Here is a 21,155-nt window from a genome sequence, read left to right on the forward strand (position 1 = left end):
CGTATTAGATAATGTCTGCACACACAATAAATGTTTATATATGCACAGTGTATATCAGCAATTAAGTGTCGCATTACATAATGTCTGCACACGCAATAAATGTCTACAGGGAGTGCAGAATTATTAGGCAAATTAGTATTTTGACCACATCATACTCTTTATGTATGTTGTCTTACTCCAAGCTGTATAGGCTCGAAAGCCTACTACCAATTAAGCATATTAGGTGATGTGCATCTCTGTAATGAGAAGGGGTGTGGTCTAATGACATCAACACCCTATATCAGGTGTGTATAATTATTAGGCAACTTCCTTTCCTTTGGCAAAATGGGTCAAAAGAAGGACTTGACAGGCTCAGAAAAGTCAAAAATAGTGAGATATCTTGCAGAGGGATGCAGCACTCTTAAAATTGCAAAGCTTCTGAAGCGTGATCATCGAACAATCAAGCGCTTCATTCAAAATAGTCAACAGGGTCGCAAGAAGCGTGTAGAAAAACCAAGGCACAAAATAACTGCCCATGAACTGAGAAAAGTCAAGCGTGCAGCTGCCAAGATGCCACTTGCCACCAGTTTGGCCATATTTCAGAGCTGCAACATCACTGGAGTGCCCAAAAGCACAAGGTGTGCAATACTCAGAGACATGGCCAAGGTAAGAAAGGCTGAAAGACGACCACCACTGAACAAGACACACAAGCTGAAACGTCAAGACTGGGCCAATAAATATCTCAAGACTGATTTTTCTAAGGTTTTATGGACTGATGAAATGAGAGTGAGTCTTGATGGGCCAGATGGATGGGCCCGTGGCTGGATTGGTAAAGGGCAGAGAGCTCCAGTCCGACTCAGACGCCAGCAAGGTGGAGGTGGAGTACTGGTTTGGGCTGGTATCATCAAAGATGAGCTTGTGGGGCCTTTTTGGGTTGAGGATGGAGTCAAGCTCAACTCCCAGTCCTACTGCCAGTTTCTGGAAGACACCTTCTTCAAGCAGTGGTACAGGAAGAAGTCTGCATCCTTCAAGAAAAATATGATTTTCATGCACGACAATGCTCCATCACACGCGTCCAAGTACTCCACAGCGTGGCTGGCAAGAAAGGGTATAAAAGAAGAAAATCTAATGACATGGCCTTCTTGTTCACCTGATCTGAACCCCATTGAGAACCTGTGGTCCATCATCAAATGTGAGATTTACAAGGAGGGAAAACAGTACACCTCTCTGAACAGTGTCTGGGAGGCTGTGGTTGCTGCTGCACGCAATGTTGATGGTGAACAGATCAAAACACTGACAGAATCCATGGATGGCAGGCTTTTGAGTGTCCTTGCAAAGAAAGGTGGCTATATTGGTCACTGATTTGTTTTTGTTTTGTTTTTGAATGTCAGAAATTTATATTTGTGAATGTTGAGATGTTATATTGGTTTCACTGGTAAAAATAAATAATTGAAATGGGTATATATTTGTTTTTTGTTAAGTTGCCAAATAATTATGCACAGTAATAGTCACCTGCACACACAGATATCCCCCTAAAATAGCTATAACTAAAAACAAACTAAAAACTACTTCCAAAACTGTTCAGCTTTGATATTAATGAGTTTTTTGGGTTCATTGAGAACATGGTTGTTGTTCAATAATAAAATTAATCCTCAAAAATACAACTTGCCTAATAGGGGGTCCATCCGATAAAAATCGTCGCCCGCAAAAGCCGGCAACGCCAATATTTGCGCGGGTTTGGTATCCTATATACGGCGTAACCTAGAATTTCTGCCGTCGCCCGTAGTTTTTTGGGCTATAGGCAGGTATACCAAACCCACGCAGTTTGGTATCCAATATGCAGCGTAAGGACTTACGTGGCGAAAATGGAGAAAACTTACTCCATTTTCACCTCGCCACAAAAAGCAGCCGTAAGAAGCCTTACGCTGACTATTGGAGCCCCGTAACTCCCTAAACTGGCAGCTAAAATAAACCTAACACCTAACGCATGCGCAATGTCTATCTCCCTGTCAACCGCGATCTTCTAAAATAAACCTAACACCTAACGCATGCGCAATGTCTATCTCCCTGTCAACCGCGATTTGCTAAAATAAACCTAACACCTAACGCATGCGCAATGTCTATCTACCTGTCAACCGCGATCCCCCCCCCCCCCCGAAATCCCTAATAAAGTTATTAACCCCTAAACCGCAGCTCCCGGACCCCGCCGCCATCTACATAAACTAACCCCCTACTGTGAGCCCCTAAAACCGCCGCCATCTACCTTATCTATCCCCTAATTAGAACCCCTTACACCGCTGTCATCTACCTTATCTATCCCCTAATCTGACCCCTTACACCGCCGCCACCTATATAAAAATTATTAACCCCTAATCTAATCCCCCTATACTGCCGCCAGCTATATTAATATTATTAACCCCTAATGTAAGCCCCTTACACCACCGCCATCTCTATTAAAATGATTAACCCCTTATTTAATCTACCTACCCCGCCGCCAGCTATATTATCTATATTAACCCTAAGTATATTATAGTTAATATAGGTATTACATTATATATATTAACTATATTAACCTTAATTATATTAGGGTTAATATAGTTAATATAGTTACTATAGTATTTATATTAACTATATTAACTCTATCTAACCCTAACACCCCTAACTAAATTTATATTAAATTAATCTAATTCATTTATAAACTAAAATATTCCTATTTAAATCTAAATACTTACCTATAAAATAAACCCTAAGATAGCTACAATATAATTAATAATTACATTGTAGCTATGTTAGGGTTAATATTTATTTTACAGGTAAATTGTTAATTATTTTAACTAGGTATAATAGCTATTAAATAGTTATTAACTATTTAATATCTACCTAGTTAAAATAATTACCCAATTACCTGTAAAATAAATCCTAACCTAAGTTACAAATACACCTACACTATCAATAAATTAAATAAACTACAAACATCTATCTAAAAATACAATTAAATTAACTAAACTAAATTACAAAAAAAACAAACACTAAATTACAAAAAATAAAAAAAGATTACAAGATTTTTAAGCTAATTACACCTATTCTAAGCCCCCTAATAAAATAATAAACCCCCAAAATAAAAAAAATTCCCTGCCCTATTCTAACTTAAACAAATTTCAAAGCTCTTTACCTTACCAGCCCTTAAAAGGGCCTTTTGTGGGGCATGCCCCAAAGAATTCAGCTCTTTTGCATACAAATACAATACCCCCCCCCATTACAACCCACCACCCACATACCCCTATTCTAAAACCACCCAAACCCCCCTTAAAAAAGCCTAACACTACCCCCCTGAAGATCTCCCTACCTTGTCTTCACCACACCGGGCCGAACTCCTGATCCGATCCGGGCGATGTCTTCCTCCAAGCGGCAAAGAAGAATTCTTCCTCCGGCGATGTCTTCCTCCAAGCGGCAAAGAAGAATTCTTCCTCCGGTGACGTCTTCCTCCAAGCGGCAGCAAAGTCTTCATTCTTCCGGCGGCATCTTCAATCTTCTTTCTTCGCTCCGCCGCTGCGGAGCATCCATCCCGGCCGACTACTGAACTTGGAATGAGGTACCTTTAAATGACGTCATCCAAGATGGCGTCCGCCGAATTCCGATTGGCTGATAGGATTCTATCAGCCAATCGGAATTAAGTTAGAAAAATCTGATTGGCTGATTGAATCAGCCAATCAGATTCAAGTTCAATCCGATTGGCTGATCCAATCAGCCAATCAGATTGAGCTTGCATTCTATTGGCTGTTCCGATCAGCCAATAGAATGCGAGCTCAATCTGATTGGCTGATTGGATCAGCCAATCGGATTGAACTTGAATCTGATTGGCTGATTCAATCAGCCAATCAGATTTTTTTAACTTAATTCCGATTGGCTGATAGAATCCTATCAGCCAATCGGAATTCGGCGGACGCCATCTTGGATGACGTCATTTAAAGGTACCTCATTCCAAGTTCAGTAGTCGGCCGGGATGGATGCTCCGCAGCGGCGGAGCGAAGAAAGAAGATTGAAGATGCCGCCGGAAGAATGAAGACTTTGCTGCCGCTTGGAGGAAGACGTCGCCGGAGGAAGAATTCTTCTTTGCCGCTTGGAGGAAGACATCGCCGGAGGAAGAATTCTTCTTTGCCGCTTGGAGGAAGACATCGCCCGGATCGGATCAGGAGTTCGGCCCGGTGTGGTGAAGACAAGGTAGGGAGATCTTCAGGGGGGTAGTGTTAGGCTTTTTTAAGGGGGGTTTGGGTGGTTTTAGAATAGGGGTATGTGGGTGGTGGGTTGTAATGGGGGGGGGGTATTGTATTTGTATGCAAAAGAGCTGAATTCTTTGGGGCATGCCCCACAAAAGGCCCTTTTAAGGGCTGGTAAGGTAAAGAGCTTTGAAATTTGTTTAATTTAGAATAGGGCAGGGAATTTTTTTTATTTTGGGGGTTTATTATTTTATTAGGGGGCTTAGAATAGGTGTAATTAGCTTAAAAATCTTGTAATCTTTTTTTATTTTTTGTAATTTAGTGTTTGTTTTTTTTTGTAATTTAGTTTAGTTAATTTAATTGTATTTTTAGATAGATGTTTGTAGTTTATTTAATTTATTGATAGTGTAGGTGTATTTGTAACTTAGGTTAGGATTTATTTTACAGGTAATTGGGTAATTATTTTAACTAGGTAGATATTAAATAGTTAATAACTATTTAATAGCTATTATACCTAGTTAAAATAATTAACAATTTACCTGTAAAATAAATATTAACCCTAACATAGCTACAATGTAATTATTAATTATATTGTAGCTATCTTAGGGTTTATTTTATAGGTAAGTATTTAGATTTAAATAGGAATATTTTAGTTTATAAATGAATTAGATTAATTTAATATAAATTTAGTTAGGGGTGTTAGGGTTAGATAGAGTTAATATAGTTAATATAAATACTATAGTAACTATATTAACTATATTAACCCTAATATAATTAGGGTTAATATAGTTAATATAAATAATGTAATACCTATATTAACTATAATATACTTAGGGTTAACATAGATAATATAGCTGGCGGCGGGGTAGGTAGATTAAATTAGGGGTTAATCATTTTAATAGAGATGGCGGCGGTGTAAGGGGCTTACATTGGGGGTTAATAATTTTAATATAGATGGCGGCGGTGTTAGGGGCTCACTTTAGGGGGTTATAGATATAATATAGCTGGCGGCGGGGTACGGGGGCGGCGGGGTACGGGAGCGGCGGTTTAGGGGTTAATAACTTTATTAGGTTGCGGCGGGGTACGGGAGCGGCGGTTTAGGGGTTAATAGCTTTTTTATTGTTAGGATAGTGAGGGGGGATAGCGGATAGAGGGTTAGACAGTGCGGGCTATGTTAGGGAGGCGTGTTAGACTTGTCGGGCTATGTTAGGGAGGCGTGTTAGACAGTGCGGGTGTTTTAGACTTTAGTCAGGTTTTATAGGCGCCGGCAGTTTCTAACGTGCCGCAAGTCACTGGCGACGCCAGAAATTTGTACTTACGCAGATTTCTGGACATCGCTGGTTTGTCAGACTTACGGCACGTTAGCATCTGACGGCGACTTATATGGGATAGCTCGAGTTGCGAGCTGAAACTGCGGGCGACACCGGTTCCCTCGCTTGCGCCGCAAACTGCGATCTATATCGGATCGCGCCCTAATTCTGCACTCCCTGTATATATGCACAGTATATATCAGTAATTAAGTGCTCCATTACAAAAAGGTCTGCACACACAATAAATGTTTATATATGCACAGTATATATCAGTAATTAAGTGCTGCATTACAAAAGGTCCTGGCACACAATAAATATTTATATATGCACAGTATATATCAGTTATTAAGTGCTGCATTACAAAAGGTCCTCGCACACAATAAATGTTTATATATGCACAGTATATATCAGTAATTAAGTGCCACATTACATAAGGTCTGCACACACAATAAATGTTTATATATGCACAGTATATATCAGTAATTAAGTGCTACATTACATAAGGTTTGCACACACAATACATGTTTATATATGCACAGTATATATCAGTAATTAAGTGCTACATTACAAAAGGTCTGCACACACAATAAATGTTTATATATGCACAGTATATATCAGTAATTAAGTGCTACATTACATAAGGTCTGCACACAGAATAAATGTTTATTTATGCACAGTATATATCAGTAATTAAGTGCTGCATTACATAATGTCTGCACACACAATCAATGTTTATATATGCACAGTATATATCAGCAATAAGTACTGCATTACATAAGGTCTGCACACACAGTAAATGTTTATATATGCACAGTATATATCGGTAATTAAGTGCTACATTACAAATGGTCTGCACACACAATAAATGTTTATATATGCACAGTATATATCAGTAATTAAGTGCTGCATTACATAAGGTCTGCACGCAATAAATGTTTATATATCTACAGTATATATCAGTAATTAAGTGCTACATTACATAAGGTCTGCACACACAATAAATGTTTATATCTGTACAGTATATATCAGTAATTAAGAGCTACATTACATAAGGTCTGCACACAATAAATGTTTATATATGTACAGTATATATCAGTAATTAAGTGCTACATTACATAAAGTCTGCACACACAATAAATGTTTATATATGCACAGTATATATCAGTTATTAAGTGCTACATTACATAAGGTCTGCACACACAATAACTGTTTATATATGCACAGTATATATCAGTAATTAAGTGCTACATTACATAAGGTCTGCACACACAATAAATGTTTATATATGCACAGTATATATCAGTAATTAAGTGCTACATTACATAAGGTCTGCACACACAATAAATGTTTATATATGCACAGTATATATCAGTAATGAAGTGCTGCATTACATAAGGTCTGCACACACAATAAATGTTTATATATGCACAGTATATATCAGTAATTAAGTGCTGCATTACATAAGGTCTGCACACACAATAAATGTTTATATATGCACAGTATATATCAGTAATTAAGTGCCGTATTACATAAGGTCTCACACACAATAAATATTTATATTTGCACAGTATATATCAGTAATTAAGTGCTGCATTACATAAGGTCTGCACACACAGTAACTGTTTATATATGCACAGTATATATCAGTAATTAAGTGCCGTATTACATAAGGTCTCACACACAATAAATATTTATATATGCACAGTATATATCAGTAATTAAGTGCTGCATTACATAAGGTTTGCACACACAATAACTGTTTATATATGCACAGTATATATCAGTAATTAAGTGCTGCATTATATAAGGTCTGCACACACAATAAATATTTATATATGCACAGTATATATCAGTAATAAGTGCTACATTATATAAGGTCTCACACACAATAAATGTTTATATATGTACGGTATATATCAGTAATTAAGTGCCACATTACATAAGGTCTGCACACACAATAAATGTTTATATATGCACAGTATATATCAGTAATTAAGTGCTGTATTACATAAGGTCGGCACACACAATAAATGTTTATATATGCACTGTATATATCAGTAATTAAGTGCCACATTACATAAGGTCTGCACACACAATAAATGTTTATATATGCACAGTATATATCAGTAATGAAGTGCTGTATTACATAAGGTCTGCACACACAATAAATATTTATATATGCACAGTATATATCAGTAATTAAGTGCTGTATTACATAAGGTCGGCACACACAATAAATGTTTATATATGACCTGTATATATCAGTAATTAAGTGCTGCATTACATAAGGTCTGCACACACAATAAATGTTTATATATGCACAGTATATATCAGTAATTAAGTGCTGCATTACATAAGGTCTGCACACACAATAAATGTTTATATATGCACAGTATATATCAGTAATTAAGTTCTACATTACATAAGGTCTGCACACACAATAACTGTTTATATATGCACAGTATATATCAGTAATTAAGTGCTGCATTACATAAGGTCTGCACACACAATACATGTTTATATATGCACAGTATATGTCAGTAATTAAGTGCCGCATTACATAAGGTCTGTGCACACACAATAAATGTTTATATATGCACAGTATATATCAGTAATTAAGTTCTACATCACATAAGGTCTGCACACACAATAACTGTTTATATATGCACAGTATATATCAGTAATTAAGTGCTGCATTACATAAGGTCTGCACACACAATACATGTTTATATATGCACAGTATATATCAGTAATTAAGTGCCGCATTACATAAGGTTTGTGCACACACAATAAATGTTTATATATGCACAGTATATATCAGTAATTAAGTGCTGTATTACATAAGGTCGGCACACACAATAAATGATTACATATGCACAGTATATATCAGTAATTGTCACATTACATAAGGTCTGCACACACAATATATGGTTATATATGCACAGTATATATCAGTAATTAAGTGCCACATTACATAAGGTCTGCACACACAATAAATGTTTATATATGCACAGTATATATCAGTAATTAAGTGCCACATTACATAAGGTCTGCACACACAATAAATGTTTATATATGCACAGTATATATCAGTAATTAAGTGCTGTATTACATAAGGTCTGCACACACAATAAATGTTTATATATGCACAGTATATATCAGTAATTAAGTGCTGTATTACATAAGGTCTGCACACATAATAAATGTTTATATATGCACAGTATATATCAGTAATTAAGTGCTGCATTACATAAGGTCTGCACACACAATACATGTTTATATATGCACAGTATATATCAGTAATTAAGTGCTACATTACATAAGGTCTGCACACACAATAACTGTTTATATATGCACAGTATATATCAGTAATTAAGTGCTGCATTACATAAGGTCTGCACACACAATACATGTTTATATATGCACAGTATATATCAGTAATTAAGTGCCGCATTACATAAGGTTTGTGCACACACAATAAATGTTTATATATGCACAGTATATATCAGTAATTAAGTGCTGTATTACATAAGGTCGGCACACACAATAAATGATTACATATGCACAGTATATATCAGTAATTGTCACATTACATAAGGTCTGCACACACAATATATGGTTATATATGCACAGTATATATCAGTAATTAAGTGCCACATTACATAAGGTCTGCACACACAATAAATGTTTATATATGCACAGTATATATCAGTAATTAAGTGCCACATTACATAAGGTCTGCACACACAATAAATGTTTATATATGCACAGTATATATCAGTAATTAAGTGCTGTATTACATAAGGTCTGCACACACAATAAATGTTTATATATGCACAGTATATATCAGTAATTAAGTGCTGTATTACATAAGGTCTGCACACACAATAAATGTTTATATATGCACAGTATATATCAGTAATTAAGTGCTGCATTACATAAGGTCTGCACACACAATACATGTTTATATATGCACAGTATATATCAGTAATTAAGTGCTACATTACATAAGGTCTGCACACACAATAACTGTTTATATATGCACAGTATATATCAGTAATTAAATGCTACATTACATAAGGTCTCACACACAATAACTGTTTATATATGCACAGTATATATCAGTAATTAAGTGCTTTGTTACAAAAGATCTGCACACACAATAAATGTTTATATATGCACAGTATATATCAGTAATTAACTGCTACATTACAGAAGGTCTGCACACACAATAAATGTTTATATATGCACAGTATATATCAGTAAGTACTGCATTACATAAGGTCTGCACACACAATAAATGTTTATATATGCACAGTATATATCAGTAATTAAGTGCTACATTACATAAGGTCTGCACACACAATAAATGTTTATATATGCACAGTATATATCAGTAATTAAGTGTCACATTACATAAGGTCTGCACACACAATAAATGTTTATATATGCACAGTATATATCAACACTAAGGGGTCAATTTATCAAGCTCTGTACAGAGCTTGATGCCCCTTGTTTCCTTCACGCCTTCAGGCTCTCCGGAAAACATAATTTATGTAAGAACTTACCTGATAAATTCATTTCTTTCATATTAGCAAGAGTCCATGAGCTAGTGACGTATGGGCTATACATTCCTACCAGGAGGGGCAAAGTTTCCCAAACCTCAAAATGCCTATAAATACACCCCTCACCACACCCACAATTCAGTTTAACGAATAGCCAAGAAGTGGGGTGATAAAAAAGTGCGAAAGCATATAAAATAAGGAATTGGAATAATTGTGCTTTATACAAAAATCATAACCACCACAAAAAAAGGGCGGGCCTCATGGACTCTTGCTAATATGAAAGAAATGAATTTATCAGGTAAGTTCTTACATAAATTATGTTTTCTTTCATGTAATTAGCAAGAGTCCATGAGCTAGTGACGTATGGGATAATGACTACCCAAGATGTGGATCTTTCCACACAAGAGTCACTAGAGAGGGAGGGATAAAATAAAGACAGCCAATTCCTGCTGAAAATAATCCACACCCAAAAATAAAGTTTAACGAAAAACATAAGCAGAAGATTCAAACTGAAACCGCTGCCTGAAGTACTTTTCTACCAAAAACTGCTTCAGAAGAAGAAAATACATCAAAATGGTAGAATTTAGTAAAAGTATGCAAAGAGGACCAAGTTGCTGCTTTGCAAATCTGGTCAACCGAAGCTTCATTCCTAAACGCCCAGGAAGTAGAAACTGACCTAGTAGAATGAGCTGTAATTCTCTGAGGCGGAGTTTTACCCGACTCAACATAGGCAAGATGAATTAAAGATTTCAACCAAGATGCCAAAGAAATGGCAGAAGCTTTCTGGCCTTTTCTAGAACCGGAAAAGATAACAAATAAACTAGAAGTCTTACGGAAAGATTTCGTAGCTTCAACATAATATTTCAAAGCTCTAACAACATCCAAAGAATGCAACGATTTCTCCTTAGAATTCTTAGGATTAGGACATAATGAAGGAACCACAATTTCTCTACTAATGTTGTTGAAATTCACAACTTTAGGTAAAAATTCAAAAGAAGTTCGCAACACCGCCTTATCCTGATGAAAAATCAGAAAAGGAGACTCACAAGAAAGAGCAGATAATTGAGAAACTCTTCTGGCAGAAGAGATGGCCAAAAGGAACAAAACTTTCCAAGAAAGTAATTTAATGTCCAATGAATGCATAGGTTCAAACGGAGGAGCTTGAAGAGCTCCCAGAACCAAATTCAAACTCAAAGGAGGAGAAATTGACTTAATAACAGGTTTTATACGAACCAAAGCTTGTACAAAACAATGAATATCAGGAAGAATAGCAATCTTTCTGTGAAAAAGAACAGAAAGAGCAGAGATTTGTCCTTTCAAAGAACTTGCGGACAAACCCTTATCTAAACCATCCTGAAGAAACTGTAAAATTCTCGGTATTCTAAAAGAATGCCAAGAAAAATGATGAGAAAGACACCAAGAAATATAAGTCTTCCAGACTCTATAATATATCTCTCGAGATACAGATTTACGAGCCTGTAACATAGTATTAATCACAGAGTCAGAGAAACCTCTTTGACCAAGAATCAAGCGTTCAATCTCCATACCTTTAAATTTAAGGATTTCAGATCCTGATGGAAAAAAGGACCTTGTGACAGAAGGTCTGGTCTTAACGGAAGAGTCCACGGTTGGCAAGATCCGCATACCAAAACCTGTGAGGCCATGCCGGAGCTACCAGCAGAACAAACGAGCATTCCTTCAGAATCTTGGAGATTACTCTTGGAAGAAGAACTAGAGGCGGAAAGATATAGGCAGGATGATACTTCCAAGGAAGTGATAATGCATCCACTGCCTCCGCCTGAGGATCCCGGGATCTGGACAGATACCTGGGAAGTTTCTTGTTTAGATGGGACGCCATCAGATCTATTTCTGGAAGTTCCCACATTTGAACAATCTGAAGAAATACCTCTGGGTGAAGAGACCATTCGCCCGGATGCAACGTTTGGCGACTGAGATAATCCGCTTCCCAATTGTCTATACCTGGGATATGAACCGCAGAGATTAGACAGGAGCTGGATTCCGCCCAAACCAAAATTCGAGATACTTCTTTCATAGCCAGAGGACTGTGAGTCCCTCCTTGATGATTGATGTATGCCACAGTTGTGACATTGTCTGTCTGAAAACAAATGAACGATTCTCTCTTCAGAAGAGGCCAAAACTGAAGAGCTCTGAAAATTGCACGGAGTTCCAAAATATTGATCGGTAATCTCACCTCCTGAGATTCCCAAACTCCTTGTGCCGTCAGAGATCCCCACACAGCTCCCCAACCTATGAGACTTGCATCTGTTGAAATTACAGTCCAGGTCGGAAGCACAAAAGAAGCCCCCTGAATTAAACGATGGTGAGCTGTCCACCATGTTAGAGAGTGTCGAACAATCGGTTTTAAAGATATTAATTGAGATATCTTCGTGTAATCCTTGCACCATTGCTTCAGCATACAGAGCTGAAGAGGTCGCATGTGAAAACAAGCAAAGGGGATCGCGTCCGATGCAGCAGTCATAAGACCTAGAATTTCCATGCATAAGGCTACCGAAGGGAATGATTGTGACTGAAGGTTTCGACAAGCTGCAATCAATTTTAGACGTCTCTTGTCTGTTAAAGACAGAGTCATGGACACTGAATCCATCTGGAAACCCAGAAAGGTTACCCTTGTCTGAGGAATCAAAGAACTTTTTGGTAAATTGATCCTCCAACCATGATCTTGAAGAAACAACACAAGTCGATTCGTATGAGATTCTGCTAAATGTAAAGACTGAGCAAGTACCAAGATATCGTCCAAATAAGGAAATACCACAATACCCTGTTCTCTGATTACAGACAGAAGGGCACCGAGAACCTTTGTAAAAATTCTTGGAGCTGTAGCTAGGCCAAACGGCAGAGCCACAAACTGGTAATGCTTGTCCAGAAAAGAGAATCTCAGGAACTGATAATGATCTGGATGAATCGGAATATGCAGATATGCATCCTGTAAATCTATTGTGGACATATAATTCCCTTGCTGAACAAAAGGCAAGATAGTCCTTACAGTTACCATCTTGAACGTTGGTATTCTTACATAACGATTCAATATTTTTAGATCCAGAACTGGTCTGAAGGAATTCTCCTTCTTTGGTACAATGAAGAGATTTGAATAAAACCCCATCCCCTGTTCCGGAACTGGAACTGGCATAATTACTCCAGTCAACTCTAGATCTGAAACACATTTCAGAAATGCTTGAGCTTTTACTGGATTTACTGGGACACGGGAAAGAAAAAATCTCTTTGCAGGAGGTCTCATCTTGAAACCAATTCTGTACCCTTCTGAAACAATGCTCTGAATCCAAAGATTGTGAACAGAATTGATCCAAATTTCCTTGAAAAAACGTAACCTGCCCCCTACCAGCTGAGCTGGAATGAGGGCCGCACCTTCATGTGGACTTAGAAGCAGGCTTTGCCTTTCTAGCTGGCTTGGATTTATTCCAGACTGGAGATGGTTTCCAAACTGAAACTGCTCCTGAGGATGAAGGATCAGGCTTTTGTTCTTTGTTGAAACGAAAGGAACGAAAACGATTATTAGCCCTGCTTTTACCTTTAGATTTTTTATCCTGTGGTAAAAAAGTTCCTTTCCCACCAGTAACAGTTGAAATAATGGAATCCAACTGAGAACCAAATAATTTGTTACCCTGGAAAGAAATGGAAAGTAAAGTTGATTTAGAAGCCATATCAGCATTCCAAGTTTTAAGCCATAAAGCTCTTCTAGCTAAAATAGCTAGAGACATAAACCTGACATCAACTCTGATAATATCAAAAATGGCATCACAGATAAAATTATTAGCATGCTGTAGAAGAATAATAATATCATGAGAATCATGATGTGTTACTTGTTGCGCTAAAGTTTCCAACCAGAAAGTTGAAGCTGCAGCAACATCAGCCAAAGATATAGCAGGTCTAAGAAGATTACCTGAACACAGATAAGCTTTTCTTAGAAAGGATTCAATTTTCCTATCTAAAGGATCCTTAAACGAAGTACCATCTGACGTAGGAATAGTAGTACGTTTAGCAAGGGTAGAAATAGCCCCATCAACTTTAGGGATTTTGTCCCAAAATTCTAATCTGTCAATCGGCACAGGATATAATCGCTTAAAACGTTTAGAAGGAGTAAATGAATTACCCAATTTATCCCATTCTTTGGAAATTACTGCAGAAATAGCATTAGGAACAGGAAAAACTTCTGGAATAACCACAGGAGCTTTAAATACCTTATCCAAACGTTTAGAATTAGTATCAAGAGGACCAGAATCCTCTATTTCTAAAGCAATTAGTACTTCTTTAAGAAAAGAACGAATAAATTCCATTTTAAATAAATATGAAGATTTATCAGCATCAACCTCTGAGACAGAATCCTCTGAACCAGAAGAGTCATCAGAATCAGAATGATGATGTTCATTTAAAAATTCATCTGTAGGGAGAGAAGTTTTAAAAGATTTTTTACGTTTACTAGAAGGAGAAATAACAGACATAGCCTTCTTTATGGATTCAGAAACAAAATCTCTTATATTATCAGGAACATTCTGCACCTTAGATGTTGAAGGAACTGCAACAGGCAATGGTACTTTACTAAAGGAAATATTATCTGCTTTAACAAGTTTGTCATGACAATCAATACAAACAACAGCTGGAGGAATAGCTACCAAAAGTTTACAGCAGATACACTTAGCTTTGGTAGATCCAGCACTAGACAGCGATTTTCCTGTAGTATCTTCTGACTCAGATGCAACGTGAGACATCTTGCAATATGTAAGAGAAAAAACAACATATATATAAAGCAAAATTGATCAAATTCCTTAAATGACAGTTTCAGGAATGGGAAAAAATGCCAAAGAACAAGCTTCTAGCAACCGGAAGCAATGAAAAAATGAGACTTTAATAATGTGGAGAAAAAAGCGACGCCCATATTTTTCGCGCCAATAAGACGCCCACATTATTTGGCGCCTAAATGCTTTTTGGCGCCAAAATGACGCCACATCCGGAACGCCGACATTTTTGGCGCAAAATAACGTCAAAAAATGACGCAACTTCCGGCGACACGTATAACGCCGGAAACGGAAACAAATTTTTTGCGCCAAAAAAGTCTGCGCCAAGAATGACGCAATAAAATGAAGCATTTTCAGCCCCCGCGAGCCTAACAGCCCACAGGGAAGAGTCAAATTTTTGAAGGTAAGAAAAAATGATTAAATCAAATGCATTATCCCAAATATGAAACTGACTGTCTGAAAATAAGGAAAGTTGAACATTCTGAGTCAAGGCAAATAAATGTTTGAATACATATATTTAGAACTTTATAAACAAAGTGCCCAACCATAGCTTAGAGCTGGAGGAATAGCTACCAAAAGTTTACAGCAGATACACTTAGCTTTGGTAGATCCAGCACTAGACAGCGATTTTCCTGTAGTATCTTCTGACTCAGATGCAACGTGAGACATCTTGCAATATGTAAGAGAAAAAACAACATATATATAAAGCAAAATTGATCAAATTCCTTAAATGACAGTTTCAGGAATGGGAAAAAATGCCAAAGAACAAGCTTCTAGCAACCAGAAGCAATGAAAAAATGAGACTTTAATAATGTGGAGAAAAAAGCGACGCCCATATTTTTCGCGCCAATAAGACGCCCACATTATTTGGCGCCTAAATGCTTTTTGGCGCCAAAATGACACCACATCCGGAACGCCGACATTTTTGGCGCAAAATAACGTCAAAAAATGACGCAACTTCCGGCGACACGTATAACGCCGGAAACGGAAACAAATTTTTTGCGCCAAAAAAGTCTGCGCCAAGAATGACGCAATAAAATGAAGCATTTTCAGCCCCCGCGAGCCTAACAGCCCACAGGGAAGAGTCAAATTTTTGAAGGTAAGAAAAAATGATTAAATCAAATGCATTATCCCAAATATGAAACTGACTGTCTGAAAATAAGGAAAGTTGAACATTCTGAGTCAAGGCAAATAAATGTTTGAATACATATATTTAGAACTTTATAAACAAAGTGCCCAACCATAGCTTAGAGTGTCACAGAAAATAAGATTTACTTACCCCAGGACACTCATCTACATGTTTGTAGAAAGCCAAACCAGTACTGAAACGAGAATCAGCAGAGGTAATGGTATATAAATAAGAGTATATCGTCGATCTGAAAAGGGAGGTAAGAGATGAATCTCTACGACCGATAACAGAGAACCTATGAAATAGACCCCGTAGAAGGAGATCACTGCATTCAAATAGGCAATACTCTCCTCACATCCCTCTGACATTCACTGCACGCTGAGAGGAAAACCGGGCTCCAACCTGCTGCGGAGCGCATATCAACGTAGAATCTAGCACAAACTTACTTCACCACCTCCATAGGAGGCAAAGTTTGTAAAACTGAATTGTGGGTGTGGTGAGGGGTGTATTTATAGGCATTTTGAGGTTTGGGAAACTTTGCCCCTCCTGGTAGGAATGTATATCCCATACGTCACTAGCTCATGGACTCTTGCTAATTACATGAAAGAAACAGAAGCTATGAAGCTGCGGTCTAAAGACAGCTGCTCCATAACCTGTCCACCTGCTCTGATCGGGTTGATTGACACCCCCTTGGCCGCGAATCTGCAGGTGACGGCATTGCACCAGCAGTTCACAAGAACTGCTGGTGCAATGATGAATGCAGACAGCGTACACTGCATCGTATCATGTCTGCTCACACATTAATAAATTGACCCCTTATTCTTTCTTTTGCTCTTTCTCTTTCATTCACTTTTTCTATTGTTCTATTTCTTGCTTCACTGTATATTCCTCTCCTATCTCTTTCTTGCTTCACTGTATATTCCTCTCCTATCTCTTTCTTGCTTCACTGTATATTCCTCTCCTATCTCTTTCTTGCTTCACTGTATATTCCTCTCCTATCTCTTTCTTGCTTCACTGTATATTCCTCTCCTATCTCTTTCTTGCTTCACTGTATATTCCTCTCCTATCTCTTTCTTGCTTCACTGTATATTTCTCTCCTATCTCTTTCTTGCTTCACTGTATATTCCTCTCCTATCTCTTTCTTGCTTCACTGTATATTCCTCTCCTATCTCTTTCTTGCTTCACTGTATATTCCTCTCCTATCTCTTTCTTGCTTCACTGTATATTCCTCTCCTATCTCTTTCTTGCTTCACTGTATATTCCTCTCCTATCTCTTTCTTGCTTCACTGTATATTCCTCTCCTATCTCTTTCTTGCTTCACTGTATATTCCTCTCCTATCTCTTTCTTGCTTCACTGTATATTCCTCTCCTATCTCTTTCTTGCTTGACTGTATATTCCTCTCCTATCTCTTTCTTGCTTCACTGTATATTCCTCTCCTATCTCTTTCTTGCTTCACTGTATATTCCTCTCCTATCTCTTTCTTGCTTCACTGTATATTCCTCTCCTATCTCTTTCTTGCTTCACTGTATATTCCTCTCCTATCTCTTTCTTGCTTCACTGTATATTCCTCTCCTATCTCTTTCTTGCTTCACTGTATATTCCTCTCCTATCTCTTTCTTGCTTCACTGTATATTCCTCTCCTATCTCTTTCTTGCTTCACTGTATATTCCTCTCCTATCTCTTTCTTGCTTCACTGTATATTCCTCTCCTATCTCTTTCTTGCTTCACTGTATATTTCTCTCCTATCTCTTTCTTGCTTCACTGTATATTCCTCTCCTATCTCTTTCTTGCTTCACTGTATATTCCTCTCCTATCTCTTTCTTGCTTCACTGTATATTCCTCTCCTATCTCTTTCTTGCTTCACTGTATATTCCTCTCCTATCTCTTTCTTGCTTCACTGTATATTCCTCTCCTATCTCTTTCTTGCTTCACTGTATATTCCTCTCCTATCTCTTTCTTGCTTCACTGTATATTCCTCTCCTATCTCTTTCTTGCTTCACTGTATATTCCTCTCCTATCTCTTTCTTGCTTCACTGTATATTCCTCTCCTATCTCTTTCTTGCTTCACTGTATATTCCTCTCCTATCTCTTTCTTGCTTCACTGTATATTCCTCTCCTATCTCTTTCTTGCTTCACTGTATATTCCTCTCCTATCTCTTTCTTGCTTCACTGTATATTCCTCTCCTATCTCTTTCTTGCTTCACTGTATATTCCTCTCCTATCTCTTTCTTGCTTCACTGTATATTCCTCTCCTATCTCTTTCTTGCTTCACTGTATATTCCTCTCCTATCTCTTTCTTGCTTCACTGTATATTCCTCTATCTCTTTCTTGCTTCACTGTATATTCCTCTCCTATCTCTTTCTTGCTTCACTGTATATTCCTCTCCTATCTCTTTCTTGCTTCACTGTATATTCCTCTCCTATCTCTTTCTTGCTTCACTGTATATTCCTCTCCTATCTCTTTCTTGCTTCACTGTATATTCCTCTCCTATCTCTTTCTTGCTTCACTGTATATTCCTCTCCTATCTCTTTCTTGCTTCACTGTATATTCCTCTCCTATCTCTTTCTTGCTTCACTGTATATTCCTCTATCTCTTTCTTGCTTCACTGTATATTCCTCTCCTATCTCTTTCTTGCTTCACTGTATATTCCTCTATCTCTTTCTTGCTTCACTGTATATTCCTCTATCTCTTTCTTGCTTCACTGTATATTCCTCTATCTCTTTCTTGCTTCACTGTATATTCCTCTATCTCTTTCTTGCTTCACTGTATATTCCTCTCCTATCTCTTTCTTGCTTCACTGTATATTCCTCTATCTCTTTCTTGCTTCACTGTATATTCCTCTATCTCTTTCTTGCTTCACTGTATATTCCTCTCCTATCTCTTTCTTGCTTCACTGTATATTCCTCTATCTCTTTCTTGCTTCACTGTATATTCCTCTCCTATCTCTTTCACGCTCTCTTTATTTCTTCACTTTGTTTCCACACTGCCATCTTTATAGTTAGATAATCTAAGCATAATTTATTTTTTCTCTTCCTTATCCTGCAGATGGTTGTGAGATACAATGTTCCTCCGCCAAAAAGTGATGCTGCATTTGAGATCAGATTGGAAACAAATCCTAAAGAATGTACCAATCAGCTTTTTACTTCATTTGAGATCCACATCCATACAAAGTAAGTCTTTGTCCAATCAGATTTTACCTCTCTATTATACTAAAATTAGATGGCAAAACCTTCTGTTAATACCAGTGTTTAATTCTGAATCAATTGTGTAAGAAAACATGAAATTCCTGGTTTCAGCCATCTTTTACTGGAAATTCATGGTTTCAGTTGTCTTTAATGGAAATTCATTGTTTCAGCTGTATTTTACTGGAAACTCCTGGTTTCAGCTGTATTTTACTGGAAACTCCTAGTTTCAGACATCTTTTCCTGGAAATTCATGGTTTCATTTGTCTTTTTTGGAAATTCATGGTTTCAGCTGTATTTTACTGGAAACTCCTGGTTTCAGCTGTATTTTACTGGAAACTCCTGGTTTCAGCCATCTTTTCCTGGAAATTCATGGTTTCATTTGTCTTTTTGGAAATTCTTGGTTTCAGCTGTATTTTACTGGAAACTCCTGGTTTCAGCTGTATTTTACTGGAAACTCCTGGTTTCAGCTGTATTTTACTGGAAACTCCTAGTTTCAGCTGTATTTTAAATTGCACACAAGTGTATCTAGAAAAATGACTACACCTTATTTCCTGGTGTATTTTATTTAGCAGCAAATAACTCAATTTTTTATATGAAGAAAAAAAAGGCTAAGTTTCATGTTGCCATTAAGAGGCAGCTTAAACCATGAATTTTCTTTTATGTCAATTTTTAGAAATGTATTTCCTGGTTGTTTCTTTTAAGGTCTAAACCACCTACTCCGTCCTACGACTTACCATATATCTTATATAGATAATAAGACCAGACACACCGTTGGGAGAAAAGACAGGTCACGGTCACGTTTATTAAAATAAACGATGAACTAGTGCCTAAATACTATTTATTATTATTGTAGGCACGCAACATAAATTCACTTCCAAACTTGGCAACAATATTGTAATATAACAATATGTTGGTGGCATCTCACCCTAACCTAACCCCTACCAGCAGATGGACAAGGCCCCTTTCTGTGTTTGCAGAGTGACACCCGGCTGTTCACGCCCAATGGCACAAAGAGAGAGCTGTGATATTTAGAGATTTTCGGCCTGCATCCGCAAGGGAGGGGATCGTCTAGGCTGGCGCCTAGCGAGCGTAAGCCCTCCCCTTTTTAGACCGTCACTCCTCTCTCTGTGCCCGCTCCCCAGGGCCTTGACCAACCGCCAGCTAGGGCATATCCAACCAACCCAGTAAGGCGATCCCCACCAAGCGAATCGTACAACCCTCCTGATAGGGGTGGATGGCTATCTTAACAACCCGGGCTTACCAAGGCTAGCTCAATTAAACCTACCCCAGCCGGGTTCACTCACCCTCATGCTGCTGCATCGTTGCCGCCACTCTCTTTTTCCAGGGCCGGGTGGGCGGGGAAACTTTCTCCTTGAAGTCTGGAGCAGAAAGAGGCCGGATACACTGCTGCAGGACCCTATAAAGGTAAGCACAAAACACCGCCTCCTCACCTGCAACATTGTAACAAACACACTGTAACACACAAATTGTAATGTGCTTAAACTAGAGTATTTATTTTCTTTTGGTTGTTTTTCCAAGCCAATCCCATCTATAAGAAGAGCTGTGGTCTGATTTGATAAATTCGCTAGAATTGCCTATCTATACTATAATCGCGTTTGTAACGTGTCTGTCACTGTCGGCAATTGCGCACGCATCCTCAATGGAATGTTGGCTGTGCGCGCAGCCAAAATAATTCACCTGGATGCAGCGAAGCCGCATCCAGGTGAATTCCGAAAATGGCAGGGTGTTGAAAGAATCCACATGCGGTGGATTCTTTCACCACCCCGCCATTTTCAGATTCTTTCACCACCCCGCCATTTTCAGATTCTTTCACCACCCCGCCATTTTCAGAATCCACCGGGATGCAGCAAAGGCAAACGGAGCATTACAAAAAAACATAATTTATGTAAGAACTTACCTGATAAATTCATTTCTTTCATATTAGCAAGAGTCCATGAGCTAGTGACGTATGGGAT

The 21,155-nt window shown here is 37.8% G+C and overlaps 1 protein-coding gene across 1 annotated transcript in view; it reads left to right on the plus strand.

Moving 5' to 3' along the window:
• LOC128635707 (alpha-2-macroglobulin) overlaps positions 1 to 21,155 on the plus strand; it is an 806,957-nt gene that overhangs the window by 629,356 nt on the left and 156,446 nt on the right. The window contains exon 28 of the mRNA XM_053688833.1: positions 19,040 to 19,164. Coding sequence (XP_053544808.1) covers positions 19,040 to 19,164 — 125 coding nt within the window. The remainder of the gene's footprint in view (positions 1 to 19,039; positions 19,165 to 21,155) is intronic.

The sequence above is a fragment of the Bombina bombina genome, chromosome 7 (assembly GCF_027579735.1).
Source record: "Bombina bombina isolate aBomBom1 chromosome 7, aBomBom1.pri, whole genome shotgun sequence".
NCBI classification, from domain to species: Eukaryota; Metazoa; Chordata; class Amphibia; order Anura; family Bombinatoridae; genus Bombina; species Bombina bombina.